The sequence below is a fragment of the Bos indicus genome, chromosome 2, assembly GCF_029378745.1.
Source record: "Bos indicus isolate NIAB-ARS_2022 breed Sahiwal x Tharparkar chromosome 2, NIAB-ARS_B.indTharparkar_mat_pri_1.0, whole genome shotgun sequence".
Classification (NCBI taxonomy): domain Eukaryota; kingdom Metazoa; phylum Chordata; class Mammalia; order Artiodactyla; family Bovidae; genus Bos; species Bos indicus.
In genome coordinates this window covers 31,087,213-31,110,945 of record NC_091761.1, presented here as the reverse complement: position 1 = coordinate 31,110,945, position 23,733 = coordinate 31,087,213, and the positions used below count along the sequence as shown (strand labels likewise).

At 35.5% G+C, this 23,733-nt stretch overlaps 1 protein-coding gene and 1 non-coding gene across 9 annotated transcripts in view; one reads left to right on the top strand and one right to left on the bottom strand.

Moving 5' to 3' along the window:
• SCN3A (sodium voltage-gated channel alpha subunit 3) overlaps window positions 1–23,733 on the bottom strand; it is a 121,331-nt gene that overhangs the window by 47,579 nt on the left and 50,019 nt on the right. For 3 of the 8 annotated variants that reach the window (XM_070803976.1, XM_070803969.1, XM_070803972.1), the window contains exons 10-15: window positions 19,843–19,984; window positions 18,575–18,781; window positions 10,215–10,505; window positions 4,920–5,264; window positions 3,763–3,895; window positions 2,201–2,439 (exon numbers count right to left, since the gene is read on the bottom strand). In XM_070803976.1, coding sequence (XP_070660077.1) covers window positions 2,201–2,439; window positions 3,763–3,895; window positions 4,920–5,264; window positions 10,215–10,505; window positions 18,575–18,781; window positions 19,843–19,984 — 1,357 coding nt within the window. The remainder of the gene's footprint in view (window positions 1–2,200; window positions 2,440–3,762; window positions 3,896–4,919; window positions 5,265–10,214; window positions 10,506–18,574; window positions 18,782–19,842; window positions 19,985–23,733) is intronic. The other 5 variants (XM_070804005.1, XM_070803983.1, XM_070803993.1 and 2 more) reach the window with 3 other exon arrangements.
• LOC139179357 (U6 spliceosomal RNA) lies at window positions 17,671–17,777 on the top strand. Its single transcript, XR_011563730.1, has one exon. It is a non-coding gene; the product is annotated as a U6 spliceosomal RNA (small nuclear RNA).

Below are 23,733 nucleotides of genomic sequence, written 5' to 3'. Positions count from 1 at the left end.
CTGATTCCAAAGCTCATGTTCTTTTATGGATAGGAAACAAATGGTTATTTATCAAGCTACACCCATGTAAACACTCTGAGAGATACAAAAGAAAAGTAGGATGTGATCTCTGCCATGGAGTAATATGTAGTGGAATTGAAAAACAAGAATTATGATGAAACAAGAAAATGTTTAATGTTCGACCATGTTCTATTCACAGAAATGGATTAGGAGTTAAAAGTGTGCTCAGTATGGACTGAGAGTCATATTAGAGGAGAGAGGACGCTATGGCTGGACCTTAAAGAATATGAAAAATTGAGATGAAGTGATTTGAGTCAGGACACTTTAAATATGAATATAGAGAACTGTGAATTACTTTCCCTATATAAACATATAAACATTTGTGGGTTATAGTGTCAAGGCTGTTCTGAGAAGACTGATGGTGACTGGCTAGGAAACAATGGAAAATAAGATGACATAGGAAGGATGGGATTAGAGGGGGAGTGTTGAAAACCAGGTAAGATTGTTGAACCACAAATATAGACAATAGATACTTTGGCAAGATGAAAGCAGACTGAGTGTAGAGTACTAGAATTACAATTTTAATGGTAGCTATAGAGGTAAAAAGAATTGATACCTAGAAAAAAGAAACAATGGGTCTTGATATAAAATTGTATATAAGAAATAAAAGGTTTTTATTTTGAAGCTGGCAGCCTCTTTAAAACTGAAAGGCTACTACTAGAGGTAATACAAAACTAACTTGAAATTTTTAGGGCTTTCAATAAACTGTGAGAAAGATCATCTTTCAGATGTTTAAAGTTATCCTGGGGCAATAATCTATAACAGCTGGAAATACAGAAATAGAACACAACTTATAAGAGTAGATAATACATAGAGCTGTTGAATACATACAAATATTGAGTGAAAAACATAGCCCTAATAGGCAAAAGAAGAGAAGTCCAGAAAAGGAAGCAGAGATATTGAGTGATTGGAAAGATGAAGGAGCCAATTAGACACATACACACAAAAATCAATATCACAGGTGTCAAAGATGAAGAAAGTCTCAAGAATCTGGTGGGTGTTATACTGAGTCAAATAATGCAGTGAAGTTGAGGTCACTTATTGAAGTAGACACTTAGACAGTTGTTTGCCCAGTATTCCCTTTCTTCTTTCTGTTGGGACTTAATCCTCCACCTGTGTAATTCCTCAGAACTGCGATTTTCACATGAATCTACCTTTGCCAATGTTGGTTAAACCAGAGATAAGCATCTGATCCAAGCTATGCTAATCAGAGTCCTATCACGAGAGTCTTTAAACTGGAACTGAAAAAGAGATTCAGTGTTTTTCCATTGCAGAGGTTACAAGATTTAGAACCAACAAGGTATGGGTGATCATATTTCCTGACCTACAGACAAAAGATGCAATGAATGGTTGGGCTACATCCAATCCCTTGGTTAAAGCATTTTCTGAAGCCCAGTTGCAAAATTATCCTCATACGGTTTGGTAATTTGTCTTTTTCTTTCCATTTCATGAGACAGTCTTTTTATTTTCCTCTTAGGCTATTGAATTCTGTTTCTATCTTGTGCCAACAAAAAGGTTTTAATTAATAAACTATGTAAATTCTTTTTTTACTTGTTCATCCATTTCAGTTTCTTCATGTAGAAGGAGGAAATATATATGTCGGCATACACATATACAGATGTCTACCCAAGTAACATGAACCAGAGTGTGGCTAAATTACAAATGCATTTTTATCAACTATTTCTTCTCTTGTGTGAATTCTACTGAAGCATTTTATTAGGTAGTTCAGTTTGAAACAACTATGCCCTCATTTGCACAGAAATCAATCTTTATATATTCCCTTCAAAGAACTATTTCTTCATAAGCTGTGTATATTAAAACTGCATGCTTATGGAGCCAGAGTTAGACCTCATGATTTCTGCTTTTTTTCAGCAAGATTGACAGTAAAGATTTTAACAAGTTTACAAAGGGTAAAACACCATGATCAATCAGCACAGATGTTGGTCTCAACAGTCAGTATTCATACCAGTTGAATTCTAGACCTTATCCCTGAGAACGCCTTCAATATTCCTTTAGATATTTCTTCCTCTGAGAAAAGAGGGTATAGTTTGGAGGTTCTGCATAGCACAAATGGATTTCTTCTTTGGTCTATCTGCCTTATCTCTGACAAAGTAAATAAGTAAACTTCAAATGAACTCACCAGGTTTCCTACAGTCAGCACACTACTGAATTGACCAGTCATTGGGTAGTGCTCCATGGCCATGAAGAGGGTATTTAAGACAATGCAAATAGTGATGGCAAGATCAACAAATGGATCCATAACAATTAAATTTACAAGATGCTTTACTTTTAACCATGCGTCACAGCAGTCCCAGATCAAGAACATATTGGCAAATCTATACCAGCATGGTGGACATTTCTGCCTAGATTCTTCAAGTTCTGGGGGAACAATAAAGAATGAGATAGTAAATAACAATATAACCAAATTACTGTTGTTGTAGATTATACATTATTTGATAAAATTGATACTTTTACTTAGGGACGGAAGTTCATATTAGTTTAACAGACTTGAGAAGACAATTCCATTGAATATTTTCACAAAATATTTATGAAAAATGTCTTTTAGCCGAAAAAATACTTCAAACTTATTATGTTGCCTCAAGTTAAATAACTTAATTACCTATTAATTAGGTAATGGGTTATTAAATTGCTATATTTTCTTTATCAAAACAGAATTTTAAAGTAAGTTTTAGAGAACTATTAAATGTATCAATTACTGTTTCTTTTGAAAGAGCTTTTTCAGAATACTTTCTAAAACTGTGATTATTATTAATATATGTGACCCTTTATTCTCTGTCTCCACATTAGCATTGATCTTGTACACATCAAGATATAGTATGTTTTTCTTTTTAATATAGATTCAGCCCCAAATCTAGGTCTGTTATTCATATTTACTCATTTTTTTTTCAGAATTCTAGCCTATTAAAAAGGTACTAGTAATTTAATGGGTGAAATATATATGAAATATATGCCCATTTGCATATCCAATATACCAATAGACTAAGATACAAAATATAATTGAAGTTTTCTAAAGAATTCATGTTAGATATGAATTCTGATTGGGATTTATAAAATGACAGTACTGATGTAATATTCCTCCAAGCTTGAAGAAATGGGGACTTATTTAATGAATGAACAAGGAAGTAATATTTGTTGTCCATTCCTGTGTGTCAAAATCAACAAATATTTGTGTCAGCTCTTCATTAAAGGAATGTAATGGTTTCTGTGTATGTGGAAGATGGAGGAAAGATCTTTTCTTAGGGCTCCTGTGGAAACAGAACAAAGGTTTTGATTTCTCCAACTCAACCCATATGCCTCCTCAACCCATCACCACTCCTATGCCTGGAGAACAGATTGAAGTTTTAGAGATGTTTCTTTGTGCTTCTGCATACCAAAACTTAAAAAGGGAATTTTTTTTTCTCTAATTGCTTGAGGATAATATAACATAAGGATAAATCCTCGCTGATGAGCTATCGAGTGGTGAAATAATCACTCGGTAGATGAGAATCGGAATCAAAAAGAAATAGAGGCAATATTAGTTGTGTAATCAATGTGATAATAGTGTTCCATATATTATCTACTTAGGTCCATTATACAGTTCTGATCTTGGGTAACTGACTTTCATAATTCCATGGGAATAAGTAATAGTTCTCCAAACTATATAATCATAGAAAGCTGACTATCCCATAGCTGCCTTCTTACCCTCCATCGTGTTAGTCAAGATGCTGGCTATGCTCATGGCTCTTTGCCTTCCGGAGGAATCTTCTAGCATCTCCATTGAAATCTGGTAAGAACTTAGCCTTCTCTTTCTGACTTCCGTTTCAGTGGTGGTACCCTGCAAACCAAATACTGATGGCTCAAACCACCCTTTTCAGTGAGTAATACAACACAACATTAGCATTTCTTTGGAAAGTCATGCCACGTGCAGTTTTCCCAAGTAACAATTTTCAAATAATAATAAAATACTAATTTATTATTAAATTATAAATACTTAAAAAAATCACAGGTGATACCCTACAGGGTTAAAACAAGAATTTACCAGTTGGGTGCAATTGTATAAGGCAATTATGTTGCAGAAATATTTTAATTTACCTGTTGGAATTTCCAGAGAAATTTTTCATAAATCATTTATTATTTCATTTAATTCAAATGAAAAGTATTTTAGCTTTCTCAATAATTAAAATCAGATTACTCTTCCCCCAAAACAAATAATAGTATTATGTAATATTAATATTAAGGCTGAATTATTTTCTTGAGGCTATATTGAAAATATTGACATATATGGGCCGATTTTTTTCTATGCACGAACACAGATGTACAATGAAATGTGTGTGCTTTCCTGAGATTTTTTTAATTATTTCCATGTGCCATCCTATAAGAAATCAAAACATTTTAGAGTCATTTAATAGACATCAGAACATTTTAGAGTCACTGTAAAATATTGGCAGTTGTACCGAAACTGCCTGTTATCAATATGTTGACCATTAAATTATTTAATTTTAAGTATATGAAATTTCCAGAATATGAATAGACTATTATACAATTCTGGGTGAACAGACATCTGTAATAGGTTGTCATAGTGCCCATTATTTTGTGTTGAATTTGCAGATAGGAGTTTTCACCCCAAACTCTAAAAACCAGGCTCTTTTAACCTAAAGCATTTGAAAGTTAATGGTCCCATACAATTCAATTGGTTCTCAAGAGTCTATTGGTTTTTTCATTCAGTAAAATCATATGTTATTTTTAAGGACTTTCATTTTGGGGAAGTAGGATAGTATAACAGGCTAAACCGCCCAGGCCTTGATTATTTCAAATCGGTGTATAATGTCAGTAGTAGCTAATTTATTATCTATTATCACCTCTGGCCGATGTCCAGTAGGTGAGGTTAGAGCTGATGGTCCACCCACCAAGGAAACCACACCATTGCAATCCACAGTGCTGTGCATCTTCCCATTGGCTGGAAGCCCTGGCACCATCCTGGATGACATACTGGCCTGACTAACGTTACTGTTGCGTCGCTCTCCGTGTCTGTGCGGCACAAACAGTGAGTCTCTCCTGCTCTCGCTGTCTTCAAATGTACTGTGTTCGTCATCAGCAAAGTCATTTTCAGAACCGATATCCTTTGCCCGACCTCTGAAGCTGAAAATACTTGTTTTGCTATTGCGTCGTGGGGAAAACAGGGAACCACGGATACTTAACAGAGACTGAGGAGAGAGCAAGGAAGGAAAGAATGGGGACAGGGGACACAGCTATTTAATGAAAGTCTTAATATTGCAGAATCTATTTGCTTTTGGGTAAGAATAGTCTTGCTCTTAAACACGGTTTATCAAATTTATAGAGAACACATATGTTTTGATATTTTTATTAAAGACCACAATACAAATTTAAGTAATTTTTCTGATTAGGAGTTCTAATCTGCAGTTTACTAAGTGCATGACCACTTCATTTAATCTTTGCTGTAGTCCTATGAGGTGGATTTTGTCATCGTAATGTTCTAGGTGGGGAACCTGATGCTGGAGAGGACAAATGATTCTTTTTAACAGGTGACTTTCACTCCTAAATGCTATAATCTGAAAGGGCACACGACTTGGAAACTAAGTTACAGTTCAATGAGACTGTTGGCTTGAATTTAAAATATTTGGACCAAGTAAGTTTCTTCTGGATGATTTAAAAACAAAGGCATTATCTCTCCATTCTCTTTTTTTGAGTTTTAAAAGGAAGTTACTGTTATTTTCTGGGCCTTCTTGTCTTTTGCACATGGGCATAAAAGCCACAAAACTTATCTATGATGCGGTCTTCTAAATTTGCTAAGTTTTCCAGATGGCTACTAATGATTCACCTTGTTTGAGAGAATATATGCCATAGCAAACACAACAGAGAGAATTCCTAGATTGATGTAAATTACTATTCTTACTTAAAATTTCACACTAGTTTTAAAAATACTTATACATGTCTTCACCAGTAAGGGTGATGTAGAGGATAGCTTATCCTTCTAATATCAATTTAATTTCATTAAAAGGAACTGGATGATTAAAAACTTTAAAACTTATATATATTTATGAATAAATCAAGTAGACAGTTTCTGATACTAAATAATAAGAATTTAACATGAAGTCCCTTCTTTCATTTTTTGAATGGCTTTTAAATCAGTAGCGCCAAATAATTCTTTGTTTGTTTTAGCCTTGATGATAGTTTTCAAAAACATCTCTAGTCTGCTGCCGAATATTTGTTTACTCCCTTCCTCGTTGACAATGGCATTTCCCATATTTTGTCCCCTCCCCTGCCCCAGCAACCTCTCATGACCTGTTCTAAATCTCTGTATAGCTGGGTAACATATGCATACACATACATATGCATACATATCCACATGCAGCTGGAAATATACCTAGACCTTTCCTTTCTTCCACAAAGCTTCAATGTAAAACCAAAAATAGTAATTTTGGCAGAAAAAACTATAAGGAAGGCAAACTCCCTCAAATTTAGTTTTGGTCCCTTTGCCTAATTAGGTCATGCTGATTTTATTATGCCCCATTTTTAGCTTTATTTTATGGCTTTCCCCTGACTGCAAAGCACTAGAATCATCTTTTTTGCCTTCTGTGTCAGTGATATTCTGGAAAGATACTATTCATCGAGAAATGTGCTATTCCTTTGGATTTGGTTAGAAATATTCACAGGAATTAATGACTGCTCAGCTTATCCAGGCTGAGACTGTGTCTATGTGACACTCAGTTCATGTAGCAAGTTTGTCTACCCAATGTTAGGCAGTAGCTAGACTGATTTTCTAGTCATCAAAGTGATCAAAAAATTAGACATTGTGAAGACATTCATTCAGCCCTCAATAATAAAGAATGATGATGCTTTTAATCTCCTCACAATCAATTTAAATTATCAATATAATATTTTTATGTCCACACTCATGTTTTGAAACCTTGGTGTGTATTTTTAGGTCCCAGCTTTCTGGAACTGGGATTCAGTAAGCAGGGGTAAGACACTGTGGTGGTGGTGGTGATGTCTGACTCTTGTGATCCCATGGACCATAGCCCGCCAGGCTCCTCTGTCCATGGGATTCTCCAGGCAAGAATGCTGGAGTGGGTTGCCATTTTCTTCTCCAGGGGATCTTCCCAACCCAGGAATCGAACCTGGAGCTCTTGCATTGCAGACAGATTCTTTACCGACTGAGCTATGAGGGAAGACCCAGGACACTGGGATCTGAGAATTCAAACATAGATTCTAGGTGATTCTAATGCAGGTGGACCTCACCCTGCACTCAGAGGAATGCCAGCTTTGAAAAGAAAGTGAAAGTGTTAGTCGCTCAGTTGTTTCCAACTCTTTGTGACCCCATGGAGTGTAGCCCACCAGGCTTCTCTGGCCATGGGTTTCTCCAGGCAAGAATACTGAAGTGGGTTGCCATTTCCTTCTCCAGGGAATCTTCCCAGTCCAGGGATTGAACCCGGGTCTTCTGCATTGCAGGCAGATTCTTTACCATTGAGCCACTATGCAAGCCCTAATACCAGCTTTGTCTTACACTAATTCCTAAGATGGTTCAATTCAATCATCTTTATATCCCTGTATTAGAATATTGTCTTTGGAAACTTAAAGTCTGTCTACACATAGTGGTTGGGAGTGTGTGATATGTGTGTACATCTAAAATGTATCTGGTACATGCCTTTAATTTGCATGTTTTTATGTTGACATGTTTTCAGAGGCGTTTCAAATCCTTGGGTTTATTTGAAATTTCTGTTCACTCTTTGGAAAGTATAATAATGGGTGTGAGCACAGCTTTCAAGACAACAGAGACTGAAAAAAGAAGATAGCAAAAATAGTATTCAGAGAAAATAAACCAAAAATAACACACTAGAAGATGCAGCAGAGTGCAGGGAATACCCACAGCTGTGGCAGCCCTTTTTCTGGAGAAAACAAGCTTTTCTGCATTAAGGACCAAAAGCCCAACTTTCTTTGCCTCAGGCATGCCAAAATATAAATTCTAGGTATCTTTTTTTTTTGTCTTGTTCTAAGAAGGTAAATCTGAATTCTTTTTCTTAATTTTCAGTAGCAAAAGGTAAAATCGAAGCATTTAAGTGTAAGGACACAATCCTGCATGCAAGAACTGAGCTTGAAGTGAATTTGGGAAGTCAGAATGGAAGACACAGAGAATTTGAAGATGTTCTAATAGAAACATGGCATTTCAAGTTAAATGTATGTGGCTTATCAACGTTTCCAGTAAGTCAGCAACTACACTTGGTTCTAGCTATGAAGCTTCTGTTTTAAAATAAATTGCTTCCCTGTGTTCAAACAACATTGATAAAATCTTGGCAGGAGGATTCACTTTCCATTGTTTGCCTTTAAGTACTTTTTCACGTTGTACTATGAATATGTACTCTGTATTTAAGAATAAAATAATATAATAAATGTAAACTAACACCTAAAATTTATGTTAGTAGAGGACAGGGTACTCATAATGTATGGCTAATTGGCCTTAATGATTTTAAAGATATATTTGTTTTGAACATTATGCCCTGTCCACCTTGTTTGTTTGTGTAAACAAACTCTTTCCTTTTAGAGAGTTTGTTTACACAACCAGAAACTGTAAAATGCTTCTGGTATATTTTTGCTTGTGATTGTGTTAATGTTTTGTGCATATTTTTACTGGGGTATGTAACTGTCAATGCTAATAGGCTATTTCTTTTTCTTTGCAACATCTGTTGTCTATTTTATCCATTTATCTATCAGTCTACCTGCCTATCATCCTACCATCTCCCTCTTTTCCTATCTCCCTATCTGTCTCACTATCTCCAAATATGAAATGAACTACATATAATATATGTATATACCAATTCTGTTTTTAGTATTTAAACTCTTGATTTTCAGCTAACTTCCTATTGCTGTTGCTCCTCTTGGTTCACTCAACAGGGGCTTCTCAGCTGCTTCTTGAACATTCTGGGCATATTACCACATCAGGGCCTTCCACTTGCTCTTCAGTGAGGCTACAATGCACTTCGATAGATAGCCTGTTCTCTTGCCTCCTCAAAATCTTTGCTGCAAGGTCTCCTTTACAGTCAAGGCTTCCCAAACCATCCTATTTAATTTTTTTTAACCACCAGCTAGTGCTCTTGATTTTCTTTTCTTGCCTTTCCCCTGCAATTGTACTTATCACTTTCTGACATAGTCTGTGACTTACTTATCTTGTTTATTGTCTGTCTCCTCCTTCTGTATAAAAATCCATGAGGTCAGTGAATTACATTGTTTTGTTCATTGAGTTTTTTTTTTTTTTTTTTGTAGAACTATTTCTTTTTCTTGTGAACCATAGTAGGTGAGCAATAAATATTTGTGGGTTGGCTGACCCAGGTTAAAATAATTAGAAGAGTTAATAATTCATAGCACATGAAATTCTAATGGAACCAAATAGGGTTCTAAGCCATAACTGTACTTATCACAGATTTCATAACTATTTACTCTTCATTATGCAACTGATAAAACTTATGAGCAAAGTTGATACTATTTACCCTATTTGACTTGAAAATATGCTGAAGAATTGGGTACTTGGCATTAAATCAGAGCAAAAATAGACCGTCTTTTATTTAATTCTCTTTGAGAGAATTTGGGTCATAATTTCATCCTAATGTATCATGGAATGACACCATATCAGCATAATGGAAGATACAGTACAGTTCTCACATCAAAAGACAGAAACAAAATCCATAGACATTTCTTTGCAAAATTCATACATATCTCACAGTAATGTATCTAATACATTAGATATTAGTAATATCTAATACTCAGATATTAAAGGCAGAAAACCATGTGCAAAAAAGGTAGGTTCATTTGAGGTCTCAAAATGGAAATGGTAGACAAGAGATTACAAAACTGCCTCACTGAAGGAAAAAGTTTGATAGGTAGGTTTCACTCCTCCTACCTCCCAACAAAGCAGATTGAGAAAATGGCCTCAAAATACTATAGTGCTTAAAACTGATTACTGTAAAATCAAAGTTATTAATGATTTAATAAAAGTCTCTTTTAAAGACAGTTTATGATATACATTTAAATAATCATATTAAATGTTAGTTCCCTGTCCCTCATTTACATCAGATGCTACAAAAATATACGAAGATACAGAAATGACAAAACAAACTGGAATCCTTAGTAGAAAGCTGTACCTGATGAGGGGAGTAGAATTTCTTGTCACTAGTTAGTCGATTTCCATCCATGGAGAAGAGGAAACTTCTTCTTTTGACACTGTCCTCAGATTCAGACTTGGGAAACCTGTTTCCCTCTCCTTTGTTGTTTCCTTCAAGATTCTCCCTCTGTCTTCTTTTCTTTCTTCGGTTCCTCCACTCCTTAGCACTTTTGGAGCTTAATTTTGATGCTTCTGATGAACTTTCCAAGAGCTCTCCTAACCCACCTATTCCACTGAAATCTCTTGAAGCAGCTGATGCTGCTGCAACTGCCTGTGTAAATAAAACCAGGCACTCTTTAGAACATGCAACTTTGGAAAACAGTTGACTGTGGTACATATGTTGCCATTTAATACAATGAACTATATTTGAAAGTGTATGTCTTTCTGGTCATTTTTATGTTTTACTACAAGAGAGTACTTAATAATGATACATTTTCGCATAGTATAAGGCAAAATGTTAGCTTATGAATTAGAAAAGTCTGGTTTGGCACATCTTCTGAAGTCTTTTTTAAAAAACTCTGTTGAGATTAGCTTCATTTCAGGAAACAACTGCTCTCTTAAAAATATCTTCTACACTTTAAAAGCAAATGTTCTCTTAGTGGTGGTGTCTGGTCTGATTACTATTCCAATTCCATCCATAGGTTTGTTCCTCCCACTTGTGATTGTGAACAACTGAGTGGTATTTTTTTCTTCTAAATCTAGGACAAAAGACTTTTCTTTTTTTGTGAACTCAAAGCATTTAAAGTATCTACTTTTTACCTCTAGGGGGAAATAGTGGGAATGTATTGGCTAATTTATCCTCTTCTTCATTTGAATCACATTCAGTAGTATTTATTATTCGCATTTCTGGGTTCATGCGTACTCATCTGCTCAGTCGTGTTCAGCTCTTTGTGACCCCACGGACTGTCGCCTGTCAGGCTTCTCTGTCCATGGGATTTTTCAGGCAAGAATACTGGAGTGAGTTGCCATTTCCTCCTCCAGGGGATCTTCCTGACCAAAAGATTGAACCTGCGTCTCCTTCATTAGCAGGCAGATTCTTTACCACTGAGCCACCTGGCAAGCCCTCCCATTCCTGAGGTCATATTAATCCCAGAGTCTAACACGATTAATTTACTGCATAGCACTTTTAGCTTAAAATTTTAAATATTTATTTATTATTATTATTATAAATAATTAACAAAAGTTTAACATATCAGTCAATAAATACCTGTAATAATCATTCAAAGGATTATGACTACTTCAAATATTTTCTTTCCATATTTCAACACTAAGTATACTTAAGCATTTTAGTATATGTACTGCTGAAGCAAGCACTGCTGCTGCTGCTGCTAAGTCACTTTAGTCGTGTCCGACTCTGTGCGACCCCATAGACGGCAGCCTACCAGGCTCCCCCGTCCCTGGGATTCTCCAGGCAAGAATACTGGAGTGGGTTGCCATTTCCTTCTCCAATGCATGAAAGTGAAAAGTGAAAGTGAAGTCACTCAGTCGTGTCCTATTCTTAGCGACCCCATGGACTGCAGCCCACCAGGCTCCTCTGTCCGGGGGATTTTCCAGGCAAGAGTACTGGAGTGGGGTGCCATTGCCTTCTCTGGAAGCAAGTACTACTTAAGCTTTTTAAATTTCTGCACCTACTAAAGAAACACAGCAGCTTTGAGGTAAAACATGGCATGCCAAATCTTTTGTATTTTTATTTATGTGAATGGTATTTTTAAACGGGAAATGATCTAAACACTAACTGGAGAGGATATGAAATTCAAAGCTGAGTTCTCATTAAGTATGTTCCTGTTTATAAACATAATCATCAAAATGGAAATAATTAAAATAGTAGACTACTGGTTCAACTCTTTACATATGTCATTACTGAATACAAGCAACTCTAATACAGCTGCTCCTTGTTCTATCTTCTCCTCTTCGCCACTAGACATATTCTTGTCTATTCCTATAGATAGGAATTCTGTCACTTGTGTATGTGTGTATGTGTGTTTGTGTCTGTCTGTGTGCACATTGCATATTATGTCATTTGACATAAAAAAGATTCAGTAAATGTTTGGTGAATAAGGGTAAAAAAAGGCACTATACTGTCAGTTGTCTCAGATATTGAATGCGGGTATGGGAAGAATAAGACAGACTTGACTTTTCAAGATCTCATAAAAGCTAGGTTTCAGAATAGTCTGCATAACAGAAATATATTTTAGAAAAGAACATAAAACTCATATTGAATGCTTTGACAGCATTTTCTCCTTCTTGAGAAGCAGACCCTTCTAAGTAGCTTCTATTTCTGAACCTCATCTCAACTAAAAATTTTAAAAAAGGTTTAAAACTAAAGGTTCTATGAAACACATTCCATGGGATTAACATGACCCCACGGATGGGAACCATAATATTACATATAGTACTAAATATATGTGTTGGGCCAAGGAACATGTAAAATGTTTATATTGATCGCTATAGTCATTATAGAAACCTGGATCTAAAACTTGATAAAAGACAATCCTAACATTTAAATGAAACATTAATTCAGAATTTGTATATTTATAGAATGCATATAATCAGATATCCAGATTTTTTTTAATTGAATTTTTCTCTTTTTTTGGCTGAGCCATGTGGTATGCAGCATCTTAGTTTTTAGTTCCCTAACCAAGGATCAGTCAAACTCGTGCCCTCTGCAGTGGAATCTTTGAGTTTTAAACGTTCAACCACCATGGAATTCCCAATTAAATTCTTGATCATGGATATCACTTTCAATGTCAGTAATGAAAGATGATAAATATTAAGGGCCCTTTATAAATATAAATAAATTTAATATAAAAGTATAAAATAAAGTGGATAAATGAAGGACTAATTTGAGCAAGTTAAATATAGTTGCATAGTGCTTGATACATAGGAGATACATAATTTACAGCACTCCTTGAGAGAATGAAAGTATACACATTTCTTTTTATCCAAATAAAGTCCTTAATTTTCCTTTCCACTTTGTATAGAGAAAAGCATACAATTCACAGTGCCAAATCATTTATTCACTTGTTTGTTGTCAGGAAAAAAGGAAGTGGAAGTGGTGGTAATAGTCTCTTGACATAATTCTGAAACTCAGGTCCATTAAAATCACTTCCAGAATTTGTTTTGCATAAGACATGATTTCCCTTCCTAGACTAGGTAAACAGTTGGAATAACTCAAAACCAAAACAGATTTTTGTAAGGCAACAACGGTAACCTCCCGACACAACACATTTTCTGTGTCACTCGTCAGCTCGAATCTGTCACTTATTCCACTTCCAGGGATTTGTCAATTCCCTCAGAGGCAGATGTTTCCTGTCACCTCCCATGTCTGTGTACCTGTTTATACGCAGCGCTGTGACATGGCCAACGTCCTGCTTACTTAGGCTAATAGCACTGCTTTCACAGTGGGTTTGCTGAATTCTTATTGTAACAGATAACAAATACGTGCTTAATATTTCCACAGGGAATAACATTTTGTTTCTCTTATCTCTGTGTGAAACAAAAGAGGCTCTATAACTTACTGTATCTGTGTGTCCTTAAAAAATAAAATAAAAATATATCTGTGATTATACTTCAGTGTAAACATAAGATCCAGTTTTAAAATCTCATTTTAAAACCTCAAGACATTAACTATACTTATTACAATTCTACCCCAAATTATATTGGGCCTCTTAAATGTCACTATTTCTAATTTTGTGCCAAAGTTTACTGCTAAATTTTTCCTATCAGACCAATATATACTTCTGTGGAATATGCTACGCTGAGCACTTAGACATTTACAGATCACAAATTAAATGCCAACACAATTATGATGACATAGCACAAAACATTTCTTTCTTTGTCAGTATGTCTTTGTCTTTTAAAGTTGTACTTGGTTTGTGAGCTGAATATGACTTTTTTTCATGCCTAAACAGTGACTAGCACTTGGAGGTCTTTGAACATATATAAATAAAAATGGAAATGATGCTAGACTTCATGAAGTCATTAGCTAGATAGCTTTTGAAGAGTCACAGGTGATTAACCAGACTGACATTACACTGGAGCCCCAGTGATCTCATGGGTGTACTAAGTCTCCCTCTCTTTCTGTCCCCACCTCCCACTTCTCCATCAGCATGGGCTATTTACTGGTCACTGTTACCTGCATTGTCAATAAGGAAGTAAAATTAGCTTAGCACCCGTGCCATCCCCATCAATATTAAAACACTGGGATAATTTACTCTGAAATCAGTTTAAACTTTTGTGTATATGAACTTAAGCTGAATCATGATTTGATCTCTGGACTCCAATAACTAACTTTCAAGTGAAAAGAACTGACATTTTGGCTGACCTAATTAGGATATAGATAATTAGATTCTTTAAACTTCTACTAGACATAGTGTATTTACTGCTAAATTTTAAAGATTATACTCTTTTAACTGATGTAATATTTTACCCTAAAATGGCTGCATTTCAGAAGACATTCTTACTCCTGTACTGTAGGTTGGTTTAGTATTCTCATGCACATTGCTTTTCTGTTTTTGTAAATGACAATAGAATAACCCAATGCTTTAAAATACAACTAGTATGCACTATCTGTCTATATGTGTATACACATATATATTATTTCCTATAACTTTTATTTTTAGCTTTGAAATGAAAAAATTCTTTGCCCTGTAAATAGCTACCATTTCATCATCTTACAAATGTGTTTTATTTGTAACGATCTGGAATAAACTCTTTTTTTTTTTTTTCTCGCAAAACACTAAATATATTTATAAGTCATCTTTGTCTGGAACCAAATGAGGAAAAAACAGAGGAATTTATTCAAGAGGAATAAACTCTTGAATACTTGAAATATAGGAGAAATTCCTGGCAAGCATGAGGTATATTTTATAAGTTACACTCAAGTTATCACCAAATTAGTTTATGACTTTTTTTATAGATCAATAAACTGTAACCATGATACTACTCTGTACCCAGTGTTAACAGGAAAATAGAATCAGCATGTTCAGCAACTATTAAGTATATGGTTGGTCTGAGTAACCAGATAAGCAATTCATTGTCAAATCCATCTCACCAAAAAAAAAAAAAAAAAGCCTCAGTAAAAAGTACCTCTTGCTGTATGTTGTACATCTTCAGAGTAACTCAGAATTATTAAAAATTTAAATTTTCAACACACAATTCCAAGGATATACTGACATTCAAATAATGCCTCTAATGTTTGGGAACATCCATTTAAGAAAATCACTATGCACAAAAATTATTTGGATTTCTGCTTCTGGTTGAGATATAGTAACAGATCTGATTCACTCTTCCTCCTAAAACAACCACTAAGCAGCCTAGATACATGTAACAATGGTTTTGAAGAAATTATGAATGGGGGAATTGAGTTGAGTTTTCAGAAGGGTTTTCACCTAGCAGTAGGGAATAATTAGCCTTAGACTATGTTCTAAGTTATACCTAACAAATCTTCAAAGATTTAGGATCAAACTGTTTACAAGTAATTTAACTATGTTTCCAAACTAAGATCAAGAATTTTTATAGAAATACAAAAATATCCAGCACCCCAAAAGATCAAGTTTCAAGTGTCTGGAATTTAACCAAAGTTTGCAATAAATGTAAAAAAAATCAGGAATATATAATCAATAATGAACAGAAATGATTAAAATTGATCAAGATCTGACACAGATGTTAGAATTAACAGACAAGGACTTTAGGACTCTATAAACATTTATTATAACTGTATTGTGTATGTTCAGTATGTTACCTATATGGGAGAAGTAAAAGAAATTCCAATCAAGCTTTTCAAGATGAAAGCTATAATGTTTGAAATGAAAATACCCTGGGTGGGACAAAGACAAATCTGATGATGCAGAAGAAAAGATGATAAACTTGAAGATGTTAGTTACAGTAGAAACTATATGAACTGAAATGAAAAGGCTAATTCTAAAACTCATATGCAGCTACACATTTTAAAAATATATTTGACCAAGAATAGTCAATACAGTCTTGAGAGAGAAAAATAAAGTTGGGGAGTTACCACTATCTAATTTCAAAACTCACTCAATAGCTACAGTGATTAAGAGAGTGTGGTTTTGGTGTAAAGAGAAATAAATCAATTGAACTAAATAGAATCCAGAAATAGACTTACTCATATATGGACAATTGATTTTGACAGTTTCAAAGGCTGTTTAGTGGAGAAAAAATATTTTGTTCCACGAGTGATGCTGGAATAACTAGGTATCCATATGCAAAAAAAGGGCTTCCCGCAATGCAAGAGACCTGGGTTCAATCCCTGGCTTGGGAAGAACCCCTGGAGACTGGACTAACTACCCACTCCAGTACGGTTGCCTGAAGATTACATTGACAGAGGAGCATGGTGGGCTACAGTTCATGGGGTCACAAAGAGTCAGATATGAGTGAGCGAATAACACAACAACAATAAATTTTTAAAAAGGTTCGACTCATAAATCACACCACCTTACAGAAAAATTAGCTTAAAATGGGTCTTTGATGACCTAAATATAAGACATAAAACTTGCAGAAGAAAAATTAGGAGAAAATATTTGTGATGGAGACTTGGCAAAAATATCTTAGGTGCTACACCAAAAGCATGATCAGAGAAACAGAAAAAAAAATCTTGATAAACTGTACTTCATCAAAATTTAAAACTTTTGCCTAAAAAAGTACAGTTAGGGTGAAAGACAAATTACAGATTGGGAGAAAATATATTCAAGGAATAGTTATCATGAAGGACTTTTTTTTTAATACATAAAAATTACTCAATCTCAATGATAAGAAAACAACCTAGCTAAAAATATGGGGAAGATAGTTGAATATCCACTTTACAATAGAATCCATACAGATAGAAAATAAGAACAAGAAAAGATGCTCAGCTTCACTAATTGTTAAGAAAATGCAAAATAAGACAAATGAAATACTGCTAGTAGAATGGTCAACAGGCTTCCCAAGTAGCTCAGATAGTAAAGAATCTGCCTGCAGTGCAGGAGACCTGGTTTGATCCCTGGGTCAGAAAGATCCCTTGAAGAAGGGAATGGCAACCCCTGCCAGTATTCTTGCCTGGAGAATTCCATGGACAGAGGGGCCTAGAAGGCTTCAGTCTGTGAGTCGCAAAGTCATGACCGAGCAACTAACACACACGGAGAATGGTCAATAAGACTGACCATACCAAAGCTGGTGAAGATGTGAAGGATATAATTCTCACTGACATGAATTGGATTTTGATTTGTCTTTCCATGACTGTCATCTTTCAATTTATGTTTATTCTTGTAGTCAAATATTGTTCTTATCTCTTATTTCCTCAAGACATGAATGCCCCATTCTCTATGCCCCTAGCCCAAACAGCCTTTAATATTAATGAAAATTTAAAGTCGGCTCTAATAGCAGATGCCTTCTAAATATCCTGATACCCTATTGTGCTATAGAAATCCTGAAGAATGGTGCTCGCTTCGGCAGCACATATACTAAAATTGGAACGATACAGAGAAGATTAGCATGGCCCCTGTGCAAGGATGACACGCAAATTCGTGAAGCGTTCCATAAAAAAAAAAAAAAAAAAGAAATCCTGAAGAATGATTAAGCATAGGTAGGCATGAAGTTTTGAGTTCAAAATTTGAGATCACATTTGAGATCAATCAATACAGAATAAAACTTCAAGTGTAATTAGGGGTGAAATAGGAATATTTGGAAATACCAGTTATGTATCTTTTTTTGTATTAAACTGAAAATAAAGTTCTTCCCTGAGATTTCATAAGATAATTGCATAGTTAACTTCATCCTGAATATGTTTTCTACCCTGAGCTAATTTCCTCATGAAAGTGAAAGTGAAAGTCGCTCAGTCCTGTCTGACTCTTTGTGACCCCATCTACAGTCCATGTAATTCTCCAGGCCAGAATACTGGAGTGGGTAGCCTTTCCCTTCTTCAAGGGATCTTCCCGACCCAGGAATCGAACCCAGGTCTTCCACATTGCAGGTGGATTCTTTACCAGCTGAACACAAGGGAAGCCCAAGAATACTGGAGTGGGTATCTATCCCTTCTCTAGTGGATCTTCCTGACCCAGGAATAGAACTGGGGTCTCCTGCATTGCAAGCAGATTCTTTACCAGCTGAGCTATAAGGGAAGCCCTCAGTTTCCTCATATATAACATCTAAAAAGTTACTTTGACTCTAACTTAGGAAACAATTTCAAGTTTCAATAGCTTTTTCTTTTCTAATGACAATGCCAGTGTGCCATATGAAAAGCCAGCACCAATTTTACCTCCGTGGTACAATATGCCTACTTTAAATAACAATGACAATGATGATAATAATAATAAAGCAGCTTTGCTTTTTATCACTTAGTACCTGAGCTTCTTCCTGTTGCTTTTTAATCTGTTCAAGCATCTGCTGAAATTCAGCTTCTTTCTGTTCAGCCTCTTCCAGTGTTGCCTGATTCTGTTCTTCATAGGCCATGGCCACCACAGCCAGGATCAAATTCACCAGATAAAACGAACCCAAGAAAATCACCAGCACAAAAAATATCATGTATGTTTTTCCAGCAGCACGTAATGTCTAGGAGGAAGAAAAAGATCAATCTCAACAGTATTTTATAAAATGTCCCCAAATAAAGGTCTGCTTACTAACATTAGATAGTCGGAAGACGAATGCTTATTAGCATACAATGTATTTGACCAAGATTATTTTTTGTTTTAAAATGCATACACACACAAGTAAAATTATTTAAGACTTGATTGTAGTGTCATTTGATGTAAGCATACACATTTTAAATTTGTACATATTGGATATACATTTGAGGACTATTAAAACGCTTTTTCTTAGAGTCTATAATGCAGGGAAATATTACAAGTAAGAACACTATTTTAATTCCTTTCGTGGAGTTACTACTCAGTCCACACTGTCTTTCCACATCATCTAGAGATAACATCTTTCTTCCCTCCTAGAGCCAATTAACCTTAAGTTGAATTTGAAAATTTTATATAATTGAATCTGAAAATCTTTTCACATGTTCTTATTACATCCACAACTATATTATAAGCTCAAGTCATGAACATTCTCTGTATCCTCCATAGCCCCTAGCAGAATGCTTCTCAACAAAGAATGTCAAAATACATGTACTGACTGAATGAACAGTTGGGATCCTAGGCACACTCACTTTATGATGGACCCTTCTCAGTATTTTAGAGTATTATAGACAAATGCCTATACTTATGATTTCATATATGCTCATACATTTAAATTATATGCATGTTATTTTGAACCTTACTGCTGTGCTCTGAATGTGAGTGTCCTACCAATTCATGTGTTAAAATCCTAATGCACAATGTGATAGTATTAGGAAGTATGGCCTCTGAGAGGTGCTTAGGTCATGAGAGTGGGACCTCATGAATGGGATTAGTGCCTAACAGAAAGAGCCTCCAGAGAGATCACTAGTCCCTTCCTCCAGGTGATGACACAGCAAAAAGGTATCGGCTTATGAGCCAGGAAGAGGGATCTTGCCAGAATGCATTCATTGTGGTGTATTGATCTTGGACTCCCCAGTCTCTATAACTGTGAAAAATACATTTCTGTTATGGCATTTTGTTATTGCAACCCAAAGGGACAAAGACATTTACCAGCTGATAAAGGTTCTCCCAGTAGTCTTGAGTCATGAGTCGAAATAGAGACAAGAAAGCCCAGCTAAAAGTGTCAAAGCTTGTGTAGCCATAGTTGGGGTTTCGACCAGCCTTCACACAGATGTATCCTTCTGGACATTGGCTGCAAGAGAGAGGAATGGAGCTGGGCTCAGCAGAGCAGTTATAGCTATTTGAATCCATATTGATTTATAGGAATTGTCAAAACCCAGAGTTGCTGTCTGTGATGAATTTTCTTGCTTTCTTATCCAGAACACTTTAGGTAATTGCTCACAGTGAAACTGTTAGCAGATGAAATTTATCAGGAAAACCAATAGAAAACTTAGGTGCACAGGAGTCCTATTTATAGACCGTTAGCATGGCAGAGCTGCAGAAATCACACATTTTTGCACTGACACCTCTCTTTTTAAAGTGGCAGCAATCAATGATTAAAAATGAAAACCCAGAAAACCCAGCCAAAAGGTAGGGAACTGCTTAATAAGTTACTTCATTAGCCACTTCTGTAAAAATTCCTAAAATACAATTTTTATTTTAGAATAATTTTAGATGTGCAGAAAAATTACAGAGTACAGAAACTTCCCATATGTCCTATGCCTGGTTTCTTGTATTACTAACATCTTACATTGGTATGTTTTAATCAATATTGATACATTATTATTAATCAAAGTCTGTCATTCATTCTTATTTTCTCAGTTTTTCCTTAGTATCCTTTTTACATTCCAAGACCCCACCCAGGAGGCCACGTTATGTTTAGTCAGCATGTGTCTCTAAAGCTCCTCTTGGCTGTGACAGCTTATCAGATTTGCTCTTGTTTTTGATTACCTTGACATTTTTGAGGAATATTGGTCAGGTATTTTGAAGAATTTCTTTCAGTTGGGATTTGTCTGATGTTTTTCTCATGATTAGATATTGAGGTTATGAATTTTGGGGAGGAAGATCACAGATGTAAAGTATCATAATCCTTACATCATATCAAGATTACATGCTATCAATATGACTTATCACTATTGATAATAACTTTCATCACCTGACTTGAGATAGTGTTTGTCCAGTTTCTCCATTGTAAATTTACTCTTTTTTCCTTGTTTTTCCATCCTGCTCTCTTTAGAATAGTCATTATGTGTTGCTTACACATAAGGAGCAGGGAATTATGATCTACCTTCTTAAGAGCAAAGTATGTGCACAAATTTATTTGGAATTCTACATGAGATTTATCTATTATTTCATTTATTTACCTAATATTCAATCTATTTTATGAGTATATACTCATGGGCATTCATTTTACACTTTGAATTATAATGCAGTTTTATGTATAATATCATTGTGTAGTTTTGCTTACGTTGTTCCACTTTTTGCCATTGGACGATTTTCAGGTGACTCCTATATCTCTTTGCCATCACTCATGGTGGTATGTGTTTTGTTTTTGTTTGTTTTTCCACACTTTATTACATTCTGGCACTACGATATAGTCCAGGCTCATCTTTCATACTTTCTGCTCCAGTCCTATAATCAACCATTTCTCCAAGGAGCCTTTGCTCTTTTATTGAAGAGTGGCATTAGAAACCATGGTAAAGGTGTGTCTGTGTTTGTGTATACACATTTGTCTCCTTGCCCTGCCAACTGAGGGCCCAGAAGCAATGACACTGCCTTGGCAATCAACATGGCACCCAGATCGTGGTTTCTAATACTATTCATATAGCCACCTGTGCCTAGGTTAAACTAAACGTGAGGTCATAGTCATTTCTCCAACTTTATTTCATTATTGCTGGATCATTCCAGATTCCTCCCTTTACTTATCTGTAACCCCTCACTCCAAAAGTGAGAAACCTGAGTTCTGTCATCTACTATCTATTTACTTAATTATTCAGTGCCAGTGTACATGCATAATTGTTTCTGGATTGTTAATCCATACTGTGATGGGAAACAACTTTATCAAGAAGAGTATAGTTCCTTTTGCCTTTAGTCTTATAGGCTCATTCATTTTCAAAGTTACTTATATTAGTACCTATTCCCTTCCTTCAGTTTATTATTTAAGTGTATTTAGATACTTTGTCACATTCTGTGTTTCCACCTGAGATCTCTCATCCTTACACGATTAAAAAAAATTTTGCATATAGTATTAAGTTTTTGTGCTGTAAAGTTTTGTAAAGTTGACAAATACTTAATATTTACCATTTCAGAATCATACAGAATAATTTCTCCACCCTAAAAAATCCCCTATACATTACCCAGTCAAGCCCCTACTCTGAACCCCTGGAAAACATTGATCTTTTTATCATCTCTATTATGTATCTTTTCCAGAATATCATGCAATTGGAATTATACAGAATGTAGCTTTTTCAGATTGCCTTTTTTTTTTTTTTACTTATTAAGATGCATTTAAGGTTCATCAATATTTTTATGGCTTGATAGTTTATTTATTTTTATTACTCAATAATATTTCATTGTATGAATATACCACAGTTTGTTTATCTTTTCAGCTCTTTAGGGACAACTTGATTGCTTCTCGTTTCTTGTGATTGTGAATATAGATGGTATAAATAGATATTTACCTCAGGCTTTTGTGTGGATATAAATTTTCAAATTAGCTAGCTAAATAGTTAGTGGAGTAATTACTGAGTTATATGGTAAGACTGTGTTTATTTTGTATGAAACTGCCAACTTGTCTTTTAAGTGACTGTACTATTTTGCATTCTAGCCAGCAGTGAATGAATGAGAATTCCTGTTGATTTGCATCTTTACCAGCAGTTGGTATTGTCAGATTTTTTGTTGTTGTTGTTAATTTTAGTCATTCTAATAGATATATAATCAGATAAGATCAGTTGCTCAGTCTTGTCCCACTCTTTGCGACCCCATGAATCGCAGCACGCCAGGCCTCCCCTGTCCATCACCAACTCCCGGAGTTCACTCAGACTCACATCCATCGAGTCAGTGATGCCATCCAGCCATCTCATCCTCTGTCGTCCCCTTCTCCTCCTGCCCCCAATCCCTCCCAGCATCAGAGTCTTTTCCAATGAGTCAACTCTTTGCATGAGGTGGCCAAAGTACTGGAGTTTCAGCTTTAGCATCATTCCTTCCAAAGAAATCCAAGGGCTGATCTCCTTTAGAATGGACTGGTTCTGGATCTCCTTGCAGTCCAAGGGACTCTCAAGAGTCTTCTCCAACACCACAGTTCAAAAGCATCTATTCTTCGGCGCTCAGCCTTCTTCACAGTCCAACTCTCACATCCATACATGACCACAGGAAAAACCATAGCCTTGACTAGATGAAACTTTGTTGGCAAAGTAATGTCTCTGCTTTTGAATATGCTATCTAGGTTGGTAATAACTTTCCTTCCAAGGAGTAAGCGTCTTTTATATTCATGGCTGCAGTCACCATCTGCAGTGATTTTGGAACCCAAAAAAATAAAGTCTGACACTGTTTCCACTGTTTCCCCATCTATTTCCCATGAAGTGATGGGACCGGATGCCATGATCTTTGTTTTCTGAATGTTGAGCTTTAAGCCAACTTTTTCACTCTCCTCTTTCACTTTCATCAAGAGACTCTTTAGTTCTTCTTTTTCTGCCATAAGGATGGTGTCATCTGCATATCTGAGATGATTGATATTTCTCCCAGCAATCTTTATTCCAGTTTGTATTTCTTCCAGTCCAGCGTTTCTCATGATGTACTCTGCATAGAAGTTAAATAAACATGGTGGCAATATACAGCCTTGACGAACTCCTTTTGCTATTTGGAACCAGTCTGTTGTTCCATGTCCAGTTCTAACTGTTGCTTCCTGACCTGCATACAAATTTCTCAAGAGGCAGATCAGGTGGTCTGGTATTCCCATCTCTTTCAGAATTTTCCACAGTTTATTGTGATCCACACAGTCAA